Here is a 17,882-nt window from a genome sequence, read left to right as displayed (position 1 = left end):
GACCCGCCCAGGACACCCACGGTAGTTGTTGGCTGAGTCCGGTGGGCAAACCCCTGGGAGCCAATGTAGAAATGACGTGTAACATTACATGTATTGACCAGATTACACTAAGAATGTAAGGAGCTTAGCACTGTGTATATTCTTTTGTATATATTTTTTATTATGAATAAAGTTTAGTTTTGAGATAAAAGAAATAGCTGTTGGCAAGATTATCTTCATTTATATAGCACTTCAGGACGACCCAGACCGTCTTACGCCCCCACCCTCCCGCTCCTACATGAAGTACTTTGAGCTAATGTGGGAAAAGCAGGCAGGGGGCAAGGGCCCGCCAATATTGGAATCTGCAACACAAACTACACTGCTGGAGTTCTTCCATTAGTTTGTTCTTTGATCTAGGAAATGCAGGCAATTTGCCCAAAAGGAACAATGTTCTTCTGGCTGGAGGGCTGGAGGGCTGTCATCAGCAGTGTTCCACAGGGATCATGCTGAGACCTCTTGTTTCTGAGATATATGAATGACTTGGACAAAAATGTAAATTGGTAAATTGGTTTATTATTGTCACATGTACCGAGATACAGTGAAAAACTTGTCTTGCATACCATCCGTACAGATCATTTCACTACACAGTGCATTGAGGTAGTACAGGGTAAAACAATAATAGAATGCAGAATAAAGTGTTACAGTTACAGTGAACGTGCAGTTCAGCTGGACAATAAGGTGCAAGGCCATAACGAGGTAGATTGTGAGGTCAAGAGTCCATATTATTGTACTAGGGGACCATTCAATAGCCTTATAACAACGGGATAGAAGCTGTCCTTGAGCCTGGTGGTACGTGCTTCCAGGCTTTTGTATCTTCTGCCTTTTGGGAGGGGGGAGAAGAGAAAATGTCCTGGGTAGGTGGGGTCTTTGATTATGTTGGCTGCTTTACTGAGGCAGCAAGATGTAGACAGAGTCGATGGAGGGGAAGCTGGTTTCTGTGATGTGCTCTGCAGTTTCTTGGTCCTGGGCAGAGCAGTTGCCATACCAAGCCGTGATGCATCCAGATAGGATGCTATCTATGGTGCATCGATAAAAATCAGTGAGGGTCAAAGGGGACATGGCAAATTTCTTTAGCATCCTGAGGAAGTAGAGGCACTGGTGAGCTTTCTTGGCCGTGGCGTCTACGTGGTTGGACCAGGACAGGCTTTCAACCCTCTCGACCTCAGCACAGTTGATGTAAACAGGAGCATGTGCACTGCTCCCTTTCCTGAAGTCAATGACCAGCTCTTTTGTTTTACTGACATTAAGGGAAAGCTTGTTATCATGACACCACATCACTAGCCTCGCTATCTTCTTCCTGTACTCTGACTCATCGTTATTTGAAATACGGCCCACTACGGTGGTATCATCTGCAAACTTGTAGATGGAGTTCGAGCAGAGTCTAGCCACACAGTTGTGAGTATATAGGGAGCAGAGTAGGGGGCTAAGGATGCAGCCTTTGGGGCACAAATGTTGAGAATAATCATAGCAGAGGTATTGCTACCTATCTTTATTGATTGCGGTCTGTTGTTTAGAAAGTCACAGATCCAGTTGCAAAGGGAGGTGTTGAGTCCCAGGTTCAGGAGTTTGGAGATGAGTTTGCTTGGAATTATAGTAATGAAGGCAGAGCCTTCATCCTACCAGCCTACCTACCAACACATCATTCACCGCCACTTCAGCCATCTCCAGCAGGACCCCACCACCAAGCATATCTTCCCCTCCCCACCCCTTCCTGCCTTTCACAGGGACTGCTCTTTCCATGACTCCCAGTTCACTCCTCCCACCCCTCACCCATCCCGCTCCCACTCCGGGAACTTTCCACTGCCCCCGCCATAGGTGCAACACCTGCCCCTACACCACCTCCATCACCTCCATCCAGGGACCCAAACAGTCCTTTCAGGTGAGACAGAGATTCACCTGCACCTCCCTTAATATCATCGGTGCTCCAAGGGTGGCCTCCTCTACATCGGCGAGACCAAAAGCAGACTAGGTGACCATCTTGCAGAACACCTGTGCTCTGTCCGTAACCACGATCTGTATCTCCCTGTTGCCAGTCACTTCAGCTCCCCCTCCCACTCCATCACAGATCTGGGCATGAACATTGAATCCTCCCACTTTAATCCTCTCCCCCCTCCCCTCCACCCACCCCCAACCATGCGCTTTCTTTTCTTCACTTTCCTAGTTTATCTCTCTTTTTTCTACCCCCTTTTTTGCCTCCTTACCTTTGACCCCTCCCCCAGTGGATCTGCTCTCCCCTCCTCCCCCCCACCTGCCTATCACTATCTCTTACCTGCATCTACCTGTCACCACCCTGTGCCCACCCCGCCTCCCCTCTGTTGTCCACCTATCACTGCTCTGCTTTCCCCTCCTATATATTGGGCTTCCCCTTTTCCTATCTTCAGTCCTGAAGAAGGGTCCTGACCCGAAACGTTGACCGCCTGCTTTGCTCCACGGACGCTGCCTGGCCCGCTGAGTTCCTCCAGCATCATCGTGTTTTTCACAAGGTAGACACCATCCAGGATAAATCAGCCAGCCTCCCTGACGGCCACACCATCCTAAACATATTCATTCCTCCTACCACTGGTACACAGTGGCTGCAGTGTGTACTGTTTACTATCTACAAAAAGCAATGAGTACTGACTACAAAATGTTCAGTTACTCTGCTGAGCTACTCTGACAACAACTCCAAAATCCACAACCTCTGTCACCTAGAAGGACAAGGCATCGCGTGCAAGCGAATACCAGCACCTGGAGCTTCCCTTCTTCGATCACAAGTCACTCTGATTTGGAAGCATATTGCTGGTTCTTCATTGGCATTGGATCCAAGTCCTGGCACTCCCTATCCAGTGACATTGTGGGAATACATTCACCAGAAGGTGAATGTGAAGGCGGCCTGTATCTCAACGACAGTTTGGGATGAATAATAAATCCTACCTTGTGAGCAATGGCTAATTCCTGAAGAAGGAATAAATAAAAATGTGTTTTCAGTATTCCAAAGTGGATGCCAGTGCTGATGGTTGGAGAATGATTTGGTTTGTGTGGATGTCGACCACTCATCCGATACATTTATCAGCATTTCAGAGCTCAGTACAGAACAGATAAATCATTTAAAAGAATCCACATCACAGTGTCCATTTTATTTCCAAATTCCATGAGTGCAATAACAAATGCATACAAAAAAATCACACAATGTATTCACATTGAGGCATGTTTTCCCCCTGGATAAAGCAATTGCACAATCTCGAGGTTGATACTGATATTGACTTGGAAGTTTAATGGCTGGCTTGTCCTTACTATCTGATCTGCAATCCATCCACCCTCCTGGGCTGATGAAGTTATTTTGCAAAGACTTAAAATCAATATATTGCACATACCCAATTGTACTGAGCTGTATAACAAATTCTTGTAAAAATTATTCTTAAAGTGTTTTATAAGCCTGCCATTGTTAGAAGCTCACTCCGTAACTTCAATCCTTGAAAATAAAGTGGACAATACTAATTTTTAGGATGACTCCCATTCAGCACTATAATAGGCTTATGTTACTGTGGAGCCATGGGAAGAATTATTTAGAGTAGCCTTCCCAAAGATCTATGAGAATGGTTTTGTTTCGAAGACTTTATTTCAATAATTAAGATTTTAACATAATGGAAAATAATGTCATAGAATCTTTCTCAGATTGAATCAGAATCAGATTTATTATCACTGAGCTATGACATGAAATTTGTTGTTCTGCGGCAGCAGTACAGTGCAAAGACGTAAAATCTCTACATTACAAAAATAAAGTGCAAAAAAAAGGAGTAATGAGGTAGTGTTCATGGGTTCAGAAATCTGATGGTGGAGGGGAAGAAGCTGTTCCTGAATCAGCGAGTTGGGCCTCAATGTTACACCCCCCAGCCTAAAAAGATGCCATCTGCACCAGTACAGCTCCCACCCATCTCTCTCTCTCTGTCCCCCAAACCCCCCCCCCTCTCTCTCTCCCTCTTTCTCAGTACCTATTTCTGTACTGCTTCAGTCTGTTCACTCTGGAGTGGGGCTTCAATCTAGAAACTCATGACTCAGATGCAACAGTGCCACCAGCTGAGCCACAGCTGATCAAATTTACACAGAATAAACTAACATTGACAGCCAAAATATTATTAATCGAGGGAGCAAAACATGTGTAACTATAATTAATAAAGCATTAGATTTTGGTATCTAATAACTCCACTTGTGGAATCTGACACCATTTGGGTCTAGAATATAAAGGGCTAAATGTTTTAGGACATTTTATTTTGAGGCTTTTACACAAATACAGGTTGTTTGAGGTTTATTGGTTAAGTGCACAATGCCTGTGACCTTCATTTTTTTCCTGTCCTCTTTTTCAAGCAGTCAAATAAAGTTTGAGAAGAAGCAAGAATAGCATCACTATGTTGACTAATATAGTTCCTTGGTGTCATTCTGGTTAATTGCCACAGATTTCTTTATTAGTCACACGTGCATCAAAACACACAGTGAAGTGCATTTTTTGCCTAGAGTGTTCTGGGGGCAGCCCGCAGGTGTCGCCACGCTTCCGGCACCAACATAGCATGCCCACAATTTCCTAACCCGTATGCCTTTGGTATGTGGGGGGAAACCGGAGCACCCGGAGCAAACCCACGCAGACACGGGGAGAACATACAAACTCCTTACAGACAGCGGCTGGAATTGAACCCGGGTCGCTGGTGCTGTAATAGCGTTACACTAACTGCTACACTGAGTAATAGAAATTGTTGAACTTGTTGTCACTTTAGTGGTAACCAGTGATTCCACTTCGGATCGACTTCAAAATCCTTTCCTGGTTTCATTGGAGGGAACCTGTCAATCCAATGAGTATTGGAAGAAGTTAATTTCATGCCCTACGTTGCTAAAGAGCAGTGAGACATGCAACTCGCCAGGTCAAATTCGACCACATGTTGAATTCTTCCCCACAGTGTACTTCAACCATTCTGAACTGGAGCAAGTTGACCCTTCCTGGTTTGGGAGAACAGCAGCCCCCATTCCCTCCCACCTTGGTGCCTTTTAACACAGCAGTGAGCTGTCAGGCTCTGTGTTGAACTGATTATTTTACTATCTGACTTTGGGCTTTCCTGGTGCTGTCTGAAAACGTTTTTGCAAATGATTTCCCATGGATTTTTTTTTGGAGACTTTCACTACCAAAAAGATTAAAGGGAGACTAATAGGAAGCAAACATATGAGCAACTACAGTAAAGCTCCAACAGTCCGCTACCCGACTCTTTGGAAATCTCAGCAGTTCAGCTGATTTTTGCTTCACTCCCTTCCAACTCACTGAACCCCTTGTTCCTGTGCTTCCTGCTGACTTGCCAGGCCACAGGTTTCGTGCTCCCTTTTGTCATGCTGGGGTCCTGATTCCCACACTTTCTTTAAATTGACAGGGTCTCACTTCCCAGACTCCCTTTAAACTTAACCGATTTCACTTGGAAATTTATCAAAATACTGTGCATCATCTTTAGAAAAAGTGAATTAAAAATGAGTTGGGGTATTAATAAAAATGACATCCAAAAGTCCAACAAAATCTGCTAGTCCAACACCATTAAAGTCTCGAGTGTCTTAGTTATTGGAGTGTTATTGTAAATTAGTTTTAAAATTAAAAAGAGCCGCTAGAAACACTGGGCAGGTCAGGGAACATCTGTGGAAAGAGAAACAGAGTTAAGTGTTTCAGGTCAAAGACCATTTGCCAGTTCTGAGCCTCTGACCTGAAACTCTTTCTCTTTCCATTGATGTTGCTTGACCTGCTGAGTGTTTCCAGCATTTTCTCTTTTTATTTCAGACTTCCAACATCTGCAGTTTTTTGATTTTCATTCTTTTAATTTAAAATTAAGCTTAGTTTTAGGGAAACAGAGTAGACTGAAAAACTAACCTTTGAGTTGAAAGAAACATCAGTAATACTGAAGTCTGGACATGCAGAATAAAATAGCTTAATTTTTAAAATTATAATAACATTTAAGTTTTTAATTTTGTATTTTAGTTTAATATTACAGCAACAAAGTACCTTTATGCTGTAATATTAATGTCTGCTTCAACACAAGTTGAAAATGTAAACATTTCAGGGCGAGTTTAGTTGGCATCTTTGGAGGAAGATTTAAGCAATATAAGAAGTCACCTGACCAAAGAAGTGTTACGATTTTACATAATATTCATGTTGCAATGTTAAGGCCTGTCACCATTTTGTGCAGATCATATGAATGAGTTATTAAAGCAATTTGATTCTTGCTATTGAGGTTGGAATGGTTTACCAATCTAATCAGAAAAGTCTATTATGTTATTTAACCTGGTTACAATGTGGTCAATTCACTATAATCTGCTCCAATTTTAATATTTTGTTTTCTTATTGTGGGCAACACTGTTAAAGTTATTTCCCATTCCTTGTTGTCACAAGATATGATGATGAATCTTACCTTGAATCCTTACAGTGGCAACAATTTTCCCAATGGCATTAGGCATGGAAGTCCATGTGTCTAACCCAGTGAAGGACAGGAATGTACAGTCATGTGAGGTGTGATGTATGAGTTGGAGATGATGTTGATTCCACAGTACTGCTGTTCTTGGTGGAGGAATTCACATACAAGGTGTTGTCAAGTCTAAATTTGGAGGCTTGCTGTAGTGCACCATATACATCCATCATAATGGTGGAGCATACATTGGCAGAATCGCTAGTCAAGCAAACTGATCTAAGCTGCTGCCAAGCTCTTTGGGCATTGTTACAGCTGGCTCCGTCCAGGCTGATGACGCATCACAAAGCTACCTTGATCCTAGTGGATGATTAGGATGCTTTATAACATTATGACGTTAAACACACATTTCCTATTGTTGTACTTTCAAATGATTTAAACCATTGATCAACATCACCTTCCATTTTTATAGTATCATTACTGTAGCAAAACATGGCAAGTTGCTTCTAACGAGCATTTCAAATAAAAAGTGAGAGCAGTAATCAGGATAGATGACAAAATGCTTGAACAGAGAGCGAGAAGAAGTAAGTTAGTAAGTTTGATGTTTTTGATGGAAATTCTAGAACTTAAGGCCTTTGCACTGAAGGCAGGACTGACGTCAGTGGAGCAATTAAATTCAAGGATGATCAAGAGGCCAGAATTGGCAGAAAGCAAATACCCTGGATTACAGAGATTGGGAAGGGTGAAACTATGGAAGGATTTGAAAAAAAATGAGGACATTAAAATCTATTAATCCCATGAAGAATTCAATACTATTTATCACTCATTATAGAGGCCTAAGGAGTCAACTCAAGCACGAAATCTCCATTTATATTAGCCTCCATGTAAAACAACACTGTGGTCTCTTTGGCAAGATAATGTCATAAAGAGGCAAGAAAGTTTTAGTTAATAAGTAATGAGAGTTTGGTAATTGAAATTCATTTTTTTAATGCAAACAGAAGTACAAATCATTGGTTGAAAGCCCGAGTTGTAATAAATGGGGCCTCTTCCAATTCTTTGGCGTAATAATGAAGCCAGAGAGAGAAGTTCATGGCCAAGTTGATTCAGTGAGGCCGTAAAGTCATCATTTGTTAAAGACACGACACTTCATACTTCTCACAAACTAGGAGGCCATTCAGCCAATCGAGTCTTCACGCCAAATGAGCTCTGACTTTGTCATAATCACTTTATATAGTTTATCTCTTTATACTCTTTGCTGTTGGAACAAGAATCAAATTAAAAATTCCACTTTTCCCCAGGGACAAATAATACTCAATTATCTCTGTATAATCCAGAGCACTAACCATCCAATTGCGGTACTGACAATGAAAATAATTAAAATGGAAAATGCTAGAGCTGTTTGGACCCAAGATTCTTTCTCCACAGATTCTGACAAGAGTGTGTTACTAAAATACTACCAGCACATCTCCTGTCCCACCAGGGGCCCAAACACCCTTGACCATTGCTATATATCCATCAAAGATGCCTTCCAAGCCACCACCCCCCCCCCCCCCCCCCCCCGCCCACATTTTGGTAAATCATACCACCAGTCTGTGCTCCTGCTCCCTGCATACAAACAAAAGCTGAAACAGGAGGATCCAGTACAGAACGTTGTACGGTGCAGGTCTGAGGAACTAGATGAGCTTCTACATGACTGCTTTGAGTCAGTAGACTGGTCCATGTTCAAAGACTCAGCTACCAGCCCAGATGAGTATGTCACCACCATCACGGACTTTATCGGCAAGTATGTTGAGGACTGTGTACCAAAGAGGACAATAAGGATGTTCCCAAACTGGAAATCATGGATGAACTGGGAGATTCACACCCTACTGAAGTCTAAGACTGCAGCATTCAAATCAGGTGACCATGACCTAGACAAGAAATTGAGATATAACCTCCGTAAAGCTATCAGAGATGCCAAGAGACCATGCCAGTCCAAAATCGAGTCCCAGACCAGCCGTCAGTTGTGGCAGAGTTTACATGCTATAATGGGCTACAAAACGGTCGGGCAGCATTGCCGACAACAGCACATCCCTTCCTGATGAGCTTAACACATTCTATGCACGTTTTGAACAGAAGGGGATCGGAATGTTACCACCCATCCCGACAGCCTTCAGTGCACCTGAACCCATAGTCACCGTTGCGGATGTAAGATCAGTCTCCCGGAGAGTGAACCCATGGAAAGCATCTGGTCCGGATGGTGTCCCTAAGCCATTTCCTTACATCCTGTGCAGATCAGCTGGCGGGGGTAACTGCAGACATTTTTTACCTCTTCCTGCTTCAATCTGAGGTTCCCACCTGTTTTAAGAAGACCACTATCACCCTGGTACCTAAGAAAAACAAGGTAACATGCCTTAATGACTACTGTCCAGTGGCTCTGACATCCACCATCATGAAGTGCACCGAGAGGCTGGTCATGGCACTCATTAACTCCAGCCTCCCAGACAATCTTGACCCACTGCAATTTGCCTACTTCCGAAACAGGTCTACAGTGGATGCCATCTCCCTGGTCCTACACTCATCTCTGGAGCACATGGACAATAAAGACACCTACATTGGACTATTGTTTATTGACTACAGCTCTGCCTTCAATACTATAATTCCAAGCAAACTCATCACCAAGCTCCGAGATCTGGGACTCAACACCTCCCTCTGCAACTGGATCCTTGAATTTCTGACCAAGAGACTGCAATCAGTGAGGATAGGCAGCAACACCTCTGGCACGATTATTCTCAAAACTTGTGCCCCACAGGGCTGCGTCCTCAGCCCTCTACTCCTACTCTCTATATACTCATGACTGCATGGCCAGATTCTGCTCTAACTCCATCTACAAGTTTGCAGATGACACCACCATTGGGGGCTGTATCTCAAATAATGATGTGTCAGAGTACAGGAAGGAGATAGAGAGCTTAGTGGCATGGTGTCATGACAACAACCTTTCCCTCAATGTCAACAAAAGAGCTGGTCATTGACTTCAGGAAGGGGGGCGATGCACATGCTCCTGTCTGCATCAACGGTGCTGAGGTCGAGAGGTTTGAGCTTCAAGTTCCTAGAAGTGAACACCACCAACAGCTTGTCCTGGTCCAACCACAGCCGAGAAAGCTCACCAGTGCCTCTACTTCCTCAGGAGGCTAAAGAAATTTGGCATGTCCCCTTGACGCTCACCAACTTTTATCGATGCACCATAGAAAGCATCCTATTTGGATGCATCGTGGCTTGGTATGGCAACTGCTCTGCCCGGGACTGCAAGAAACTGCTGAGAACTGTGGACACTGCCCTGCACATCACAGAAACCAGCCTCCCCTCCATGGACTCTGTCTAAACTCCTCGCTGCCTCAGTAAAGCAGCCAAGCACCCAGCATAATCAAAGAATCCACCCACCCGGGACATTCTGTCTTCTCCCCTCTCCCATCAGGCAGAAGATACAAAAGCCTTAAAGCACACACCACCAGGCTCAAGGACAGCTTCTATCCCACTGTTATAAGACTATTGAACGGTTCCCTAGTATGATAAGGCAGCTCATTGTCTACCTGCACTGCACTTTATCTGTAGCTGCTACACTTTATTCTGCATTCTGTTATTATTTTACCTTGTACTATCTTGATGCACAGTGTAATGAATCTGTCTGAACGGTATGCAAGTTATGTTTTTCACTGTACTTTGTGACAGTAATAAACCAATTCCAATTCCATTACTGACCTGCTGAATATTTCTATATTTTCATTACGTTTCAGATTTCTAGCATTGCCCACATTTTGGTATATAAGCAGTTGATATTACTATGTGTTCCATTGAAATTATTGTAAATAGATGCTGTTTAAGTACACCATCAGTAATATATTTAATGTTTCAGATTTATTTGGGTAACTTCATTTACCACATCAACCACAGCAATTCAGCACTAGGTGGCACTGCCAGTACTCCCAGCTTTAATCATCCAGGGCTCCTCCTCCAGCAACTGCACAACTACAACTTCTAATTTTTCCAAGTTATTTTAACTTTCCATGTTTGGCACGCCACAGACCACTTATCATCCAGTCTCTTTCAACCAGCACTGCAATCATTTGTGTCATACCCACTCTCCTGGTCTCCACCCTTTCTGAGACCCTCCTTTTGTTCCCCACTACCCCTCCTCTTTTTCTGCAACTTACAACTGGATTCATTTTTACGTTTTCTCAGCTCTGATGAAAGTTCATTGACCCAAAACAAATGTTCTTTCTCTCTCCTTAGGAAACTGCCAGAAGGGCTGAGAATTATCACCATTTTCTCTCTGCCTCAAGTACCTGTTGCTCTTTGACCCTTACTCAGCAAACTCCAAATTTTGTAGGACTTGCACTCTCAGGATGCTGCACTGTAAACACGCTGTGTTTCTACCTGGGCCCACAGACTTACCTTCTCAGTTGAACTTGGAAGGAGGGTGGCTTAGAAGATAATATGCTGAAATGGATGGGTAACAGGTTAGTTGTTGGAGAGGGACCAAATAAGGAGGCACAAAATGGCATTACAAAGAGAACTGGAAAATAAGACAGAACATGCTTCTATTAGCAAGTAAGATGAAGAATATAATTGTTGGATAATATTCACTCCAAACAATGTACAATGTAAACCATCTCATATTCTTTATTAATGACATTATTGGTCCATATAATTTTTTGCCAATTGGCAATTCATGTGATTTTAAATGAAATCAACATTTAAATAGCAAGCAATATATATAACCAAAACATACAGTAGTATTCTTTATCTTGTAACCAAATTATTTTATGCTGTTCTTTAACACCTGCTTCCCTATTGCCAATGAAGGACACTGGTAAAATGTAAATCCATTCATCCTGTATACTGATGAATGATTTTATTTAAAAACTATTACTTAGAAGAAAAAGAGTTATCATAAATAGTACCCTATTGTTTTAACACATTCAATGATGATAACTTTGCATCTCCGAACCATTACAATCTATCAAAATTGGTTTGCCACATTATTGATCCCAATTCCTCTGCTCTTACTATTTTGTAAACTCAAAATGTTTACAACAAATATCTTTGAGACATTTTCATACAAATCTTAAGTTTTCCCATCTCCAGGAGATTTGAAATCTATTCCCATGATATTATAAAGAATATCATAAAAATTTGTTCCATTTTAACATAGCCCACGATTTTTTTGTTAAGCTGCACGTCACCTTGAAGTAAGGCAGCGACTTTCATCAAACATTGTGTCATTGGCTATAAAATGTTGTGCCACTGGGCAGCGAATACTGCCATGCTCCTGCCTCTACCATATGCCACTTTCACAAGACCACAGCAATTATCACTGTAGTAAAGCAGGAGAATAATTCAAAGAATTACTGCTATACAGTATGCCTTTTAGTTTCAATCGAGAGAATGGCAATTTCTAAGACATTTCTGAAAATATGAACATTCTGTGGTTATTATATTAATTTAATTCTTTAATCAAAAAATCAAATTTGCCAAAGTCGTCATCATCTGGGGCAATCAAATGATCTTTTCTGGCTTTGGCTAGTTTCTGTTTTAGAACTTCTCTTCGATCCATCCATTCTTGCAATTCTGCTTTACTATGGGCAAGTTGGCAGTTCTCTTCATCTGCACAGGTACCAGTCTGATGCCTGTAATCAACATAAACGCATACGTTTTTACTTCCACAATGCACTGCTTTAATATGTAAAACTAACGTTGCAGATGTTTGATGAGGGGATGAGTGTCACTGAAATGAGACTTAAATCTATTAGGCAGCTGGGAAACAAGATGTGGACAATTTTATTGAATCACAGTTCAAGAACCAATGTTACATTTGGCATGTTAATATTTTTAATCACAATTCCAATACACTTTTATAATTCTTAAAATCCTTGCTTGGTAATGATTTAGATCATTTACTATATCAGTTTTGATATAAATCTATTATTTGTGAATATACTGACAAGACCAAAGAAATGACTGTCTTCCTTACTGGCAGTTTGATTATTGAAAACAGTAATGAAAATAACGTTAAGTAATAAAGCTAACCAAATGAGACAATAACATTTGTTTCAAAGGACATACTCACAGTATGTGACCGGTTGAAACAAATGAGTATCTAGGAACTGACAGAGATGGTAATAAGCACACAGCATAACTTACAATGGCCTTAACTGTGACTGCTCTATGTCAGCTAAGTAACTGATGAAGAATCATGATGCTGTATGTATTTTTATTTTATAAAAAGATTATTGCTGCCATTATAACTGACTCTGACATATGTTTTTGGTTAACTGAATGATGTAAATACCTTTCTTAAAGCAAAACCACATTTTTATGTTGTTTAAAAAATGAATTGAACAGATCCTTACATTTCACAAACACTGAATTGTCCTGTTGGAAAGCGATGTTGCCAGCAGTTTTGATCATCTTCACAGCTAAACACTTTCTCTTTGTGTTTCTCTGAGGTTATATGCTGCTGCCACTGCTTCTCGCTGTTACAGTTCTTCCCACAAAGCCAACAGTGATAGCCCGTCTTTGAAGGAAAAACAACAGTAATTTCCTTTAAATGCATTGCAGCATTAAAAATACAAGAACTAGAAGGAAGGAACATTAAAACTAGGAGTAAAAGGAGGGAAAGGTGAGTAGGTGTAACATCTTTTTTTGCTGGAGAAAAATATAATAGTAAATAAGATGAATACAAATCAATACAAATGCTGTTAATTTTCCTTGAAAAAGGATTGAAGCACAAACCATGCAGGATAGAAGCAATAGACCTCAGAATTTCTCAGGACTGTTGGATATGAATATCAGTCAATATTAGAAGCACCACAGAGCAGTCTGCATCAGAAAGATGAAGAGTGGAATTGGATATTTTCCTCAATATTAACATCTCAAACTGTATCATTTATTTGTTAAAGCACTAACTAAATTAGATAGCCTTCCCAAAAAGATATTAAAAAAATCAGAGCCTTAACAGCACAGAAACTGACCCTTTGAGTCACCACATGCACGCTGACTACAAAGTATGCATCAATACTAATCTGTTCACCAGCACATAGCCTGTAGCCTTCTTAAATGTTGAGAGTTGGTGATTCCACCTCTGAGTACATGCTGAGTAGTATGACTTTTGTATTCATTATTTCTATGATCATTAACAGTTAAAAGTCAACTTTCAACTGTAGCAACTCCTGGTAAAGATTACCTCCATTGCTTCCACATTACGAGTACATCGTAATAAAGAGTAACTTAATAAGAAAACAAAAGTAGAAAGACAAATTTTTGAATCAAAAATTCACATACAACCAGGAAAGATTTAAGCTTGAGAACTAACTTAAGAGTCATGTAACCAAGCATGCTAAGGGGGAATCCAGTCCAGAGGAAGGGTCTTGACCTGAAACGTTGACTGTCCAGTTCTCTCCATGGATGCTGCCTGACCCACTGAGTTCCTCCAGCTTTTTATGTGTTGCTTCAGGTTGCAGCATCTGCAGTCTCTTATGTTTCCAAGCTTAGGGGGAATACTGTCTCCCTTTCAGGTTGATTACAAACTTTTCTTTCAAAAAGTTGTTGTCATACCTTAGTTGCTTATATTTTTCTTAATTAAAATCTACTTTATTTTGACATCCTAGTAATGGGGGAGAGATGAAGTTATATCAAGAGCTGGGAATTGACTTTTAAATAATAACGATCCCAGAATTAATCAGTACAGAAGTCACATTCTAAGTACTTTGTATTCAGAGGTGAAATCACTGACAATACGCACAATTCGTACAAAGTTGCAAACCAGCTGTCTGGTCAAATCCTTCTTTAACAGAAGACAGTCTATTGAGATTTTAAGTACTTGCAACCAAGTAAGCTTAGGGAGTGTGATGGGTGATGAAGTACTTATAATTCACAGTATTTTGAATAAATTAAATTTGCATGTGAATGTATCATTATACCCTTGATCAATATTGCAAATTTACTTAATGTAGTTTACAATTTTTTTTCTCTTTTAAAAAAAATTGGTCAGGAACCAGCAACTGATCTATTAAGCACTCGCAATTAATCAGTCACTTACCACAAGATCAGCATAGTCAGTTGGCATGTGTATCTGCTTCCCATTTTCCTTTGGCACAGAAGTGGCTTCTTCTTTCTCTGGCTCCTGGCTCTTCAGCCACTTTTCATATAGCTGTTCCATATCTAAGACTGAAAATTAAAATTAACATTGCATATAATCGGAAAGGAATTCAAAAGATGAACAATCAGGAGCAATAACACTTCTTAATTTTAGGTTTTTGAACACTAAAGGGATTATAGTATGCAGTAACCATGTGGGAAAATAACTCAGGACACATGATCAGCCATGACCTTACTTAATGCTTCAACATGCCCATTCTACCTGGCATCCGTTTCTCATGTCTTTATGAATGGGATGGTATCATAGCTCTTTAATTTATCCTACATGTTCCAAGAAAAATGTACAGTATTTGACACGAGAACAATCTGTCTACGTAAGTCACAATGACTGTAGGAAAAAGCAAATCTCTTCATGGAAGTCTCTTTGATGATGTCAGGCATCAAGCCATGAACAAGGGGCATTCATACCCCACTGATACATTATAATGCCTTTGATCCTCTAGTCCAAACTCTCAAAACGAAAGTACCTGACTGTACCTTTAAAAAAGGCATTTGCTGGGTCTGCAGTGCTGAGAATCTGATATGAACCCCTGCCCTCTCCACTGCTGTACTGGGAACCTGGCACAAACCCTTGCCCCCTGCTCGTGCTTCCACAGCAAAGAATCACCCAGTCTTGGCAATGGAGAGGCTGCCTACAAGGGCTGGTGTTGGGTGGGCCAGGGCAAGTAGTACAGCATGCAGGGCTTGAGGCTGCACAACGGTTAGCACATTGTACGCAGGCCATTGCTGAGACTCAAAGTAATTGCTTCATGTGTTGACATACTGCCCGGATCCTGTCGGAGGTGATGAAAGCTGCTGTCCCCGCCTTCTTTGTTGGCTGCGCACCTCTCCTCAGCCCAGGGCAACGAGGTGGTTGCTGGCCCTTAATGGAACAGTCGTTGCCAATCCTCAGCAATAGTCTGCACTCACTGTCCCAGCCAAGTCCCATACTTCAGTCACGGATGGCCACACCGCTTGCCTCAGCTTGGTCAATGCCAGGTTCCCCACACTGCAGTGTGCAGCAATTGGGACAACAGGGTTTGCTCCAGGTTCCCGGCACAGTAGTGATGTCAATGAGACATTTCTCAATATATAATGCCATGATGACCTCTTCTAGCACTAATTCCATTAGTGCTCTTGTTCCTGGCAACATGTCCCGAACTCTAAGTGAAGTACCAGTGTATATACCGGTTAGAATTATTTTTAAACATGCTTCCAACTTTCCCTTGCCAAAAAGCACATTTTTGTGTACGGACAGTGCAGGAGGTATGGACTATTGAACAAGTCAGATAAGAAATTTATACCACAGTTACGACAGCGTCATATACTCCTGTTATGACAGCGTCATTATCGGATGCTGGGCTAAGATTTCTGATTTTAAGCAGTATGTGAAATTATTCCGATTCATCACTGCAAAACAGTACTGGTAACATGCATTCTGACTTTTGCTACTGAGGTATTCCAAACGGAAAGGAGAGAATCTGCACTTCCTATATCAAAACAGGTTTTTGTTCAATAATCATTGCAGAACGGTGTTGCTTAAAAATCAAGAAAGTAAGGATTACTCTTAAGAATATAATTTGATTTATTTGACTACAGGTTTCAAAGCAGCTTTAAAGTTCAAGCAGAAATCAATAAAGCTTTTGTCTTCACTTACTGTTATTGTCTTTCATATAGGTCCACATGTCTTTTTTCCTCAAGACTGTGGCAAAGGAGCAGTTCCCAATGTACCCACATTTCTTTCCTTTCGCTATATGCATGCATAACTGAAACAAGAAGATGTCACTATAGGATGTTTATTTGCAATGGCACTTAGTCACTTAATATCCATCATAATAAAATACTTACATCAAATTGTTGTGGAATTGGTTTCTTTGATGGCAAAGGGCGTATATTTGTCCATTTCTTACGTTCGTTGGACATCACTAGAAGCACACGATCGCTCTTTGGTCCAACTTTAAACAGGTTTTAAAAGACATATTGGCAAAGATATTACAATGTTTCATTTCCAGTAGCTTATGCCTATTACATATTGATATCCTTCACATGATAAACAAAATAAAACAGATACTTATGACTGGTGCTTTTGTAGAACTCAATACCAAAATCCCAGACGTTGCTACGTAGTTTTCTATTTGACAGACAAGTTCCACATCTGGGGTCAGGGGAGGAAATGGGAATTATGTGTTTCATAGAACATAAGCAAGTAGGAAAGGGAGTACGCCACCTTCAAGTCTGCTGCACCTTTCAAGATGATCATGGCTGATCTACCCCTGGCCTCAACTTCTCCTCTCATGCCAGCCCCCGATAGCTCGCAATTCCCCAACCTTTCAAAAATTTATCTGCCTCCACTTTAAATACTTCCAATGAGCTAGCTTCCACAACTCTCAGGGGTACAGAATTCCAGAGATTCATTATCCAATGAGAAAGGAAATCTCATAGAAATCTCTCACTAGTTAAAACCCTGCCATGGCCCCTTAGAGTGTTATATGTTTCAATAACATCACTGCTCAGGCCTTCTAAACTCCAAAGAACATTGACCCAACCTGCTTAGCCTCGCTTGATAAGACACTTCCCTGATCCCAGGAATTAGCCTAATGAATCTCCTGTGGACTGCCTCCAATACACCTCCACGTTACAGAGGGCTTGCATTCTGAGAAAACCGTCCATATCGCAATTTTCTATAACATGAACCCTTGACAAAAATTGACAAAATTTGTTTTTTCTTTTGCATTTTGTGTTTATTTTTTTCCCTTGCACAAATTCCATAGGAGCAAATTTTTATTCCACATTTCAAATTTTTTGGTAGTGATTTGTGAATTCCCCAAGGGTGAATTTCCGTTACCCGAGCTGCTGTAATGCGAGAATACACTGTATCTCCTTTTCCTGTAAGGGACCCAATCATTCATTATATTTGAAGACTAAAACACAATGGTCCAAAACTGTTTTCTAAATAACAGCAAGGCTCATAGCACTAAGCATTATTTATGTATAAATGTCACATCAAACTCGGGTGAGACAGATGTGCAGTTAATTGTAGTAATCAAAATGTTGCTGTAGAGATAGAATACTCTACCATTATCTTCCCAAAAACATATCACTCTCTGGCTCTCCATTCCAATACGACCAGTGGCATGCATTTCCTTATTTCCATGGTACACCCAAAGCGATTTTGCCACAGGAAATGAGGTCAAGTGCGTGACATGTTAATTATTGCAAATGATGGTGGTATTAAAATTTAACTACTAAAGTTTCAGTCCT

General features: G+C 41.1%; 1 protein-coding gene across 1 annotated transcript in view; it reads right to left on the bottom strand.

Moving 5' to 3' along the window:
• Positions 1-11,103: 11,103 nt before the first annotated feature.
• Positions 11,104-17,882, bottom strand: part of zc3h7a (zinc finger CCCH-type containing 7A) — an 84,531-nt gene continuing 77,752 nt past the window's right edge. The window contains 6 exon segments of the mRNA XM_052021259.1: positions 11,104-12,112; positions 12,836-12,999; positions 14,524-14,651; positions 16,279-16,387; positions 16,470-16,559; positions 16,561-16,576. Of these exon segments, the coding sequence (XP_051877219.1) occupies positions 11,923-12,112; positions 12,836-12,999; positions 14,524-14,651; positions 16,279-16,387; positions 16,470-16,559; positions 16,561-16,576 (697 nt within the window). The 3' untranslated portion in view covers positions 11,104-11,922.

The sequence above is a fragment of the Pristis pectinata genome, chromosome 8, assembly GCF_009764475.1.
Source record: "Pristis pectinata isolate sPriPec2 chromosome 8, sPriPec2.1.pri, whole genome shotgun sequence".
NCBI classification, from domain to species: domain Eukaryota; kingdom Metazoa; phylum Chordata; class Chondrichthyes; order Rhinopristiformes; family Pristidae; genus Pristis; species Pristis pectinata.
The sequence above is the reverse complement of the archived record's forward strand: the minus strand, read 5'-3'. Positions and strand labels throughout refer to the sequence as shown.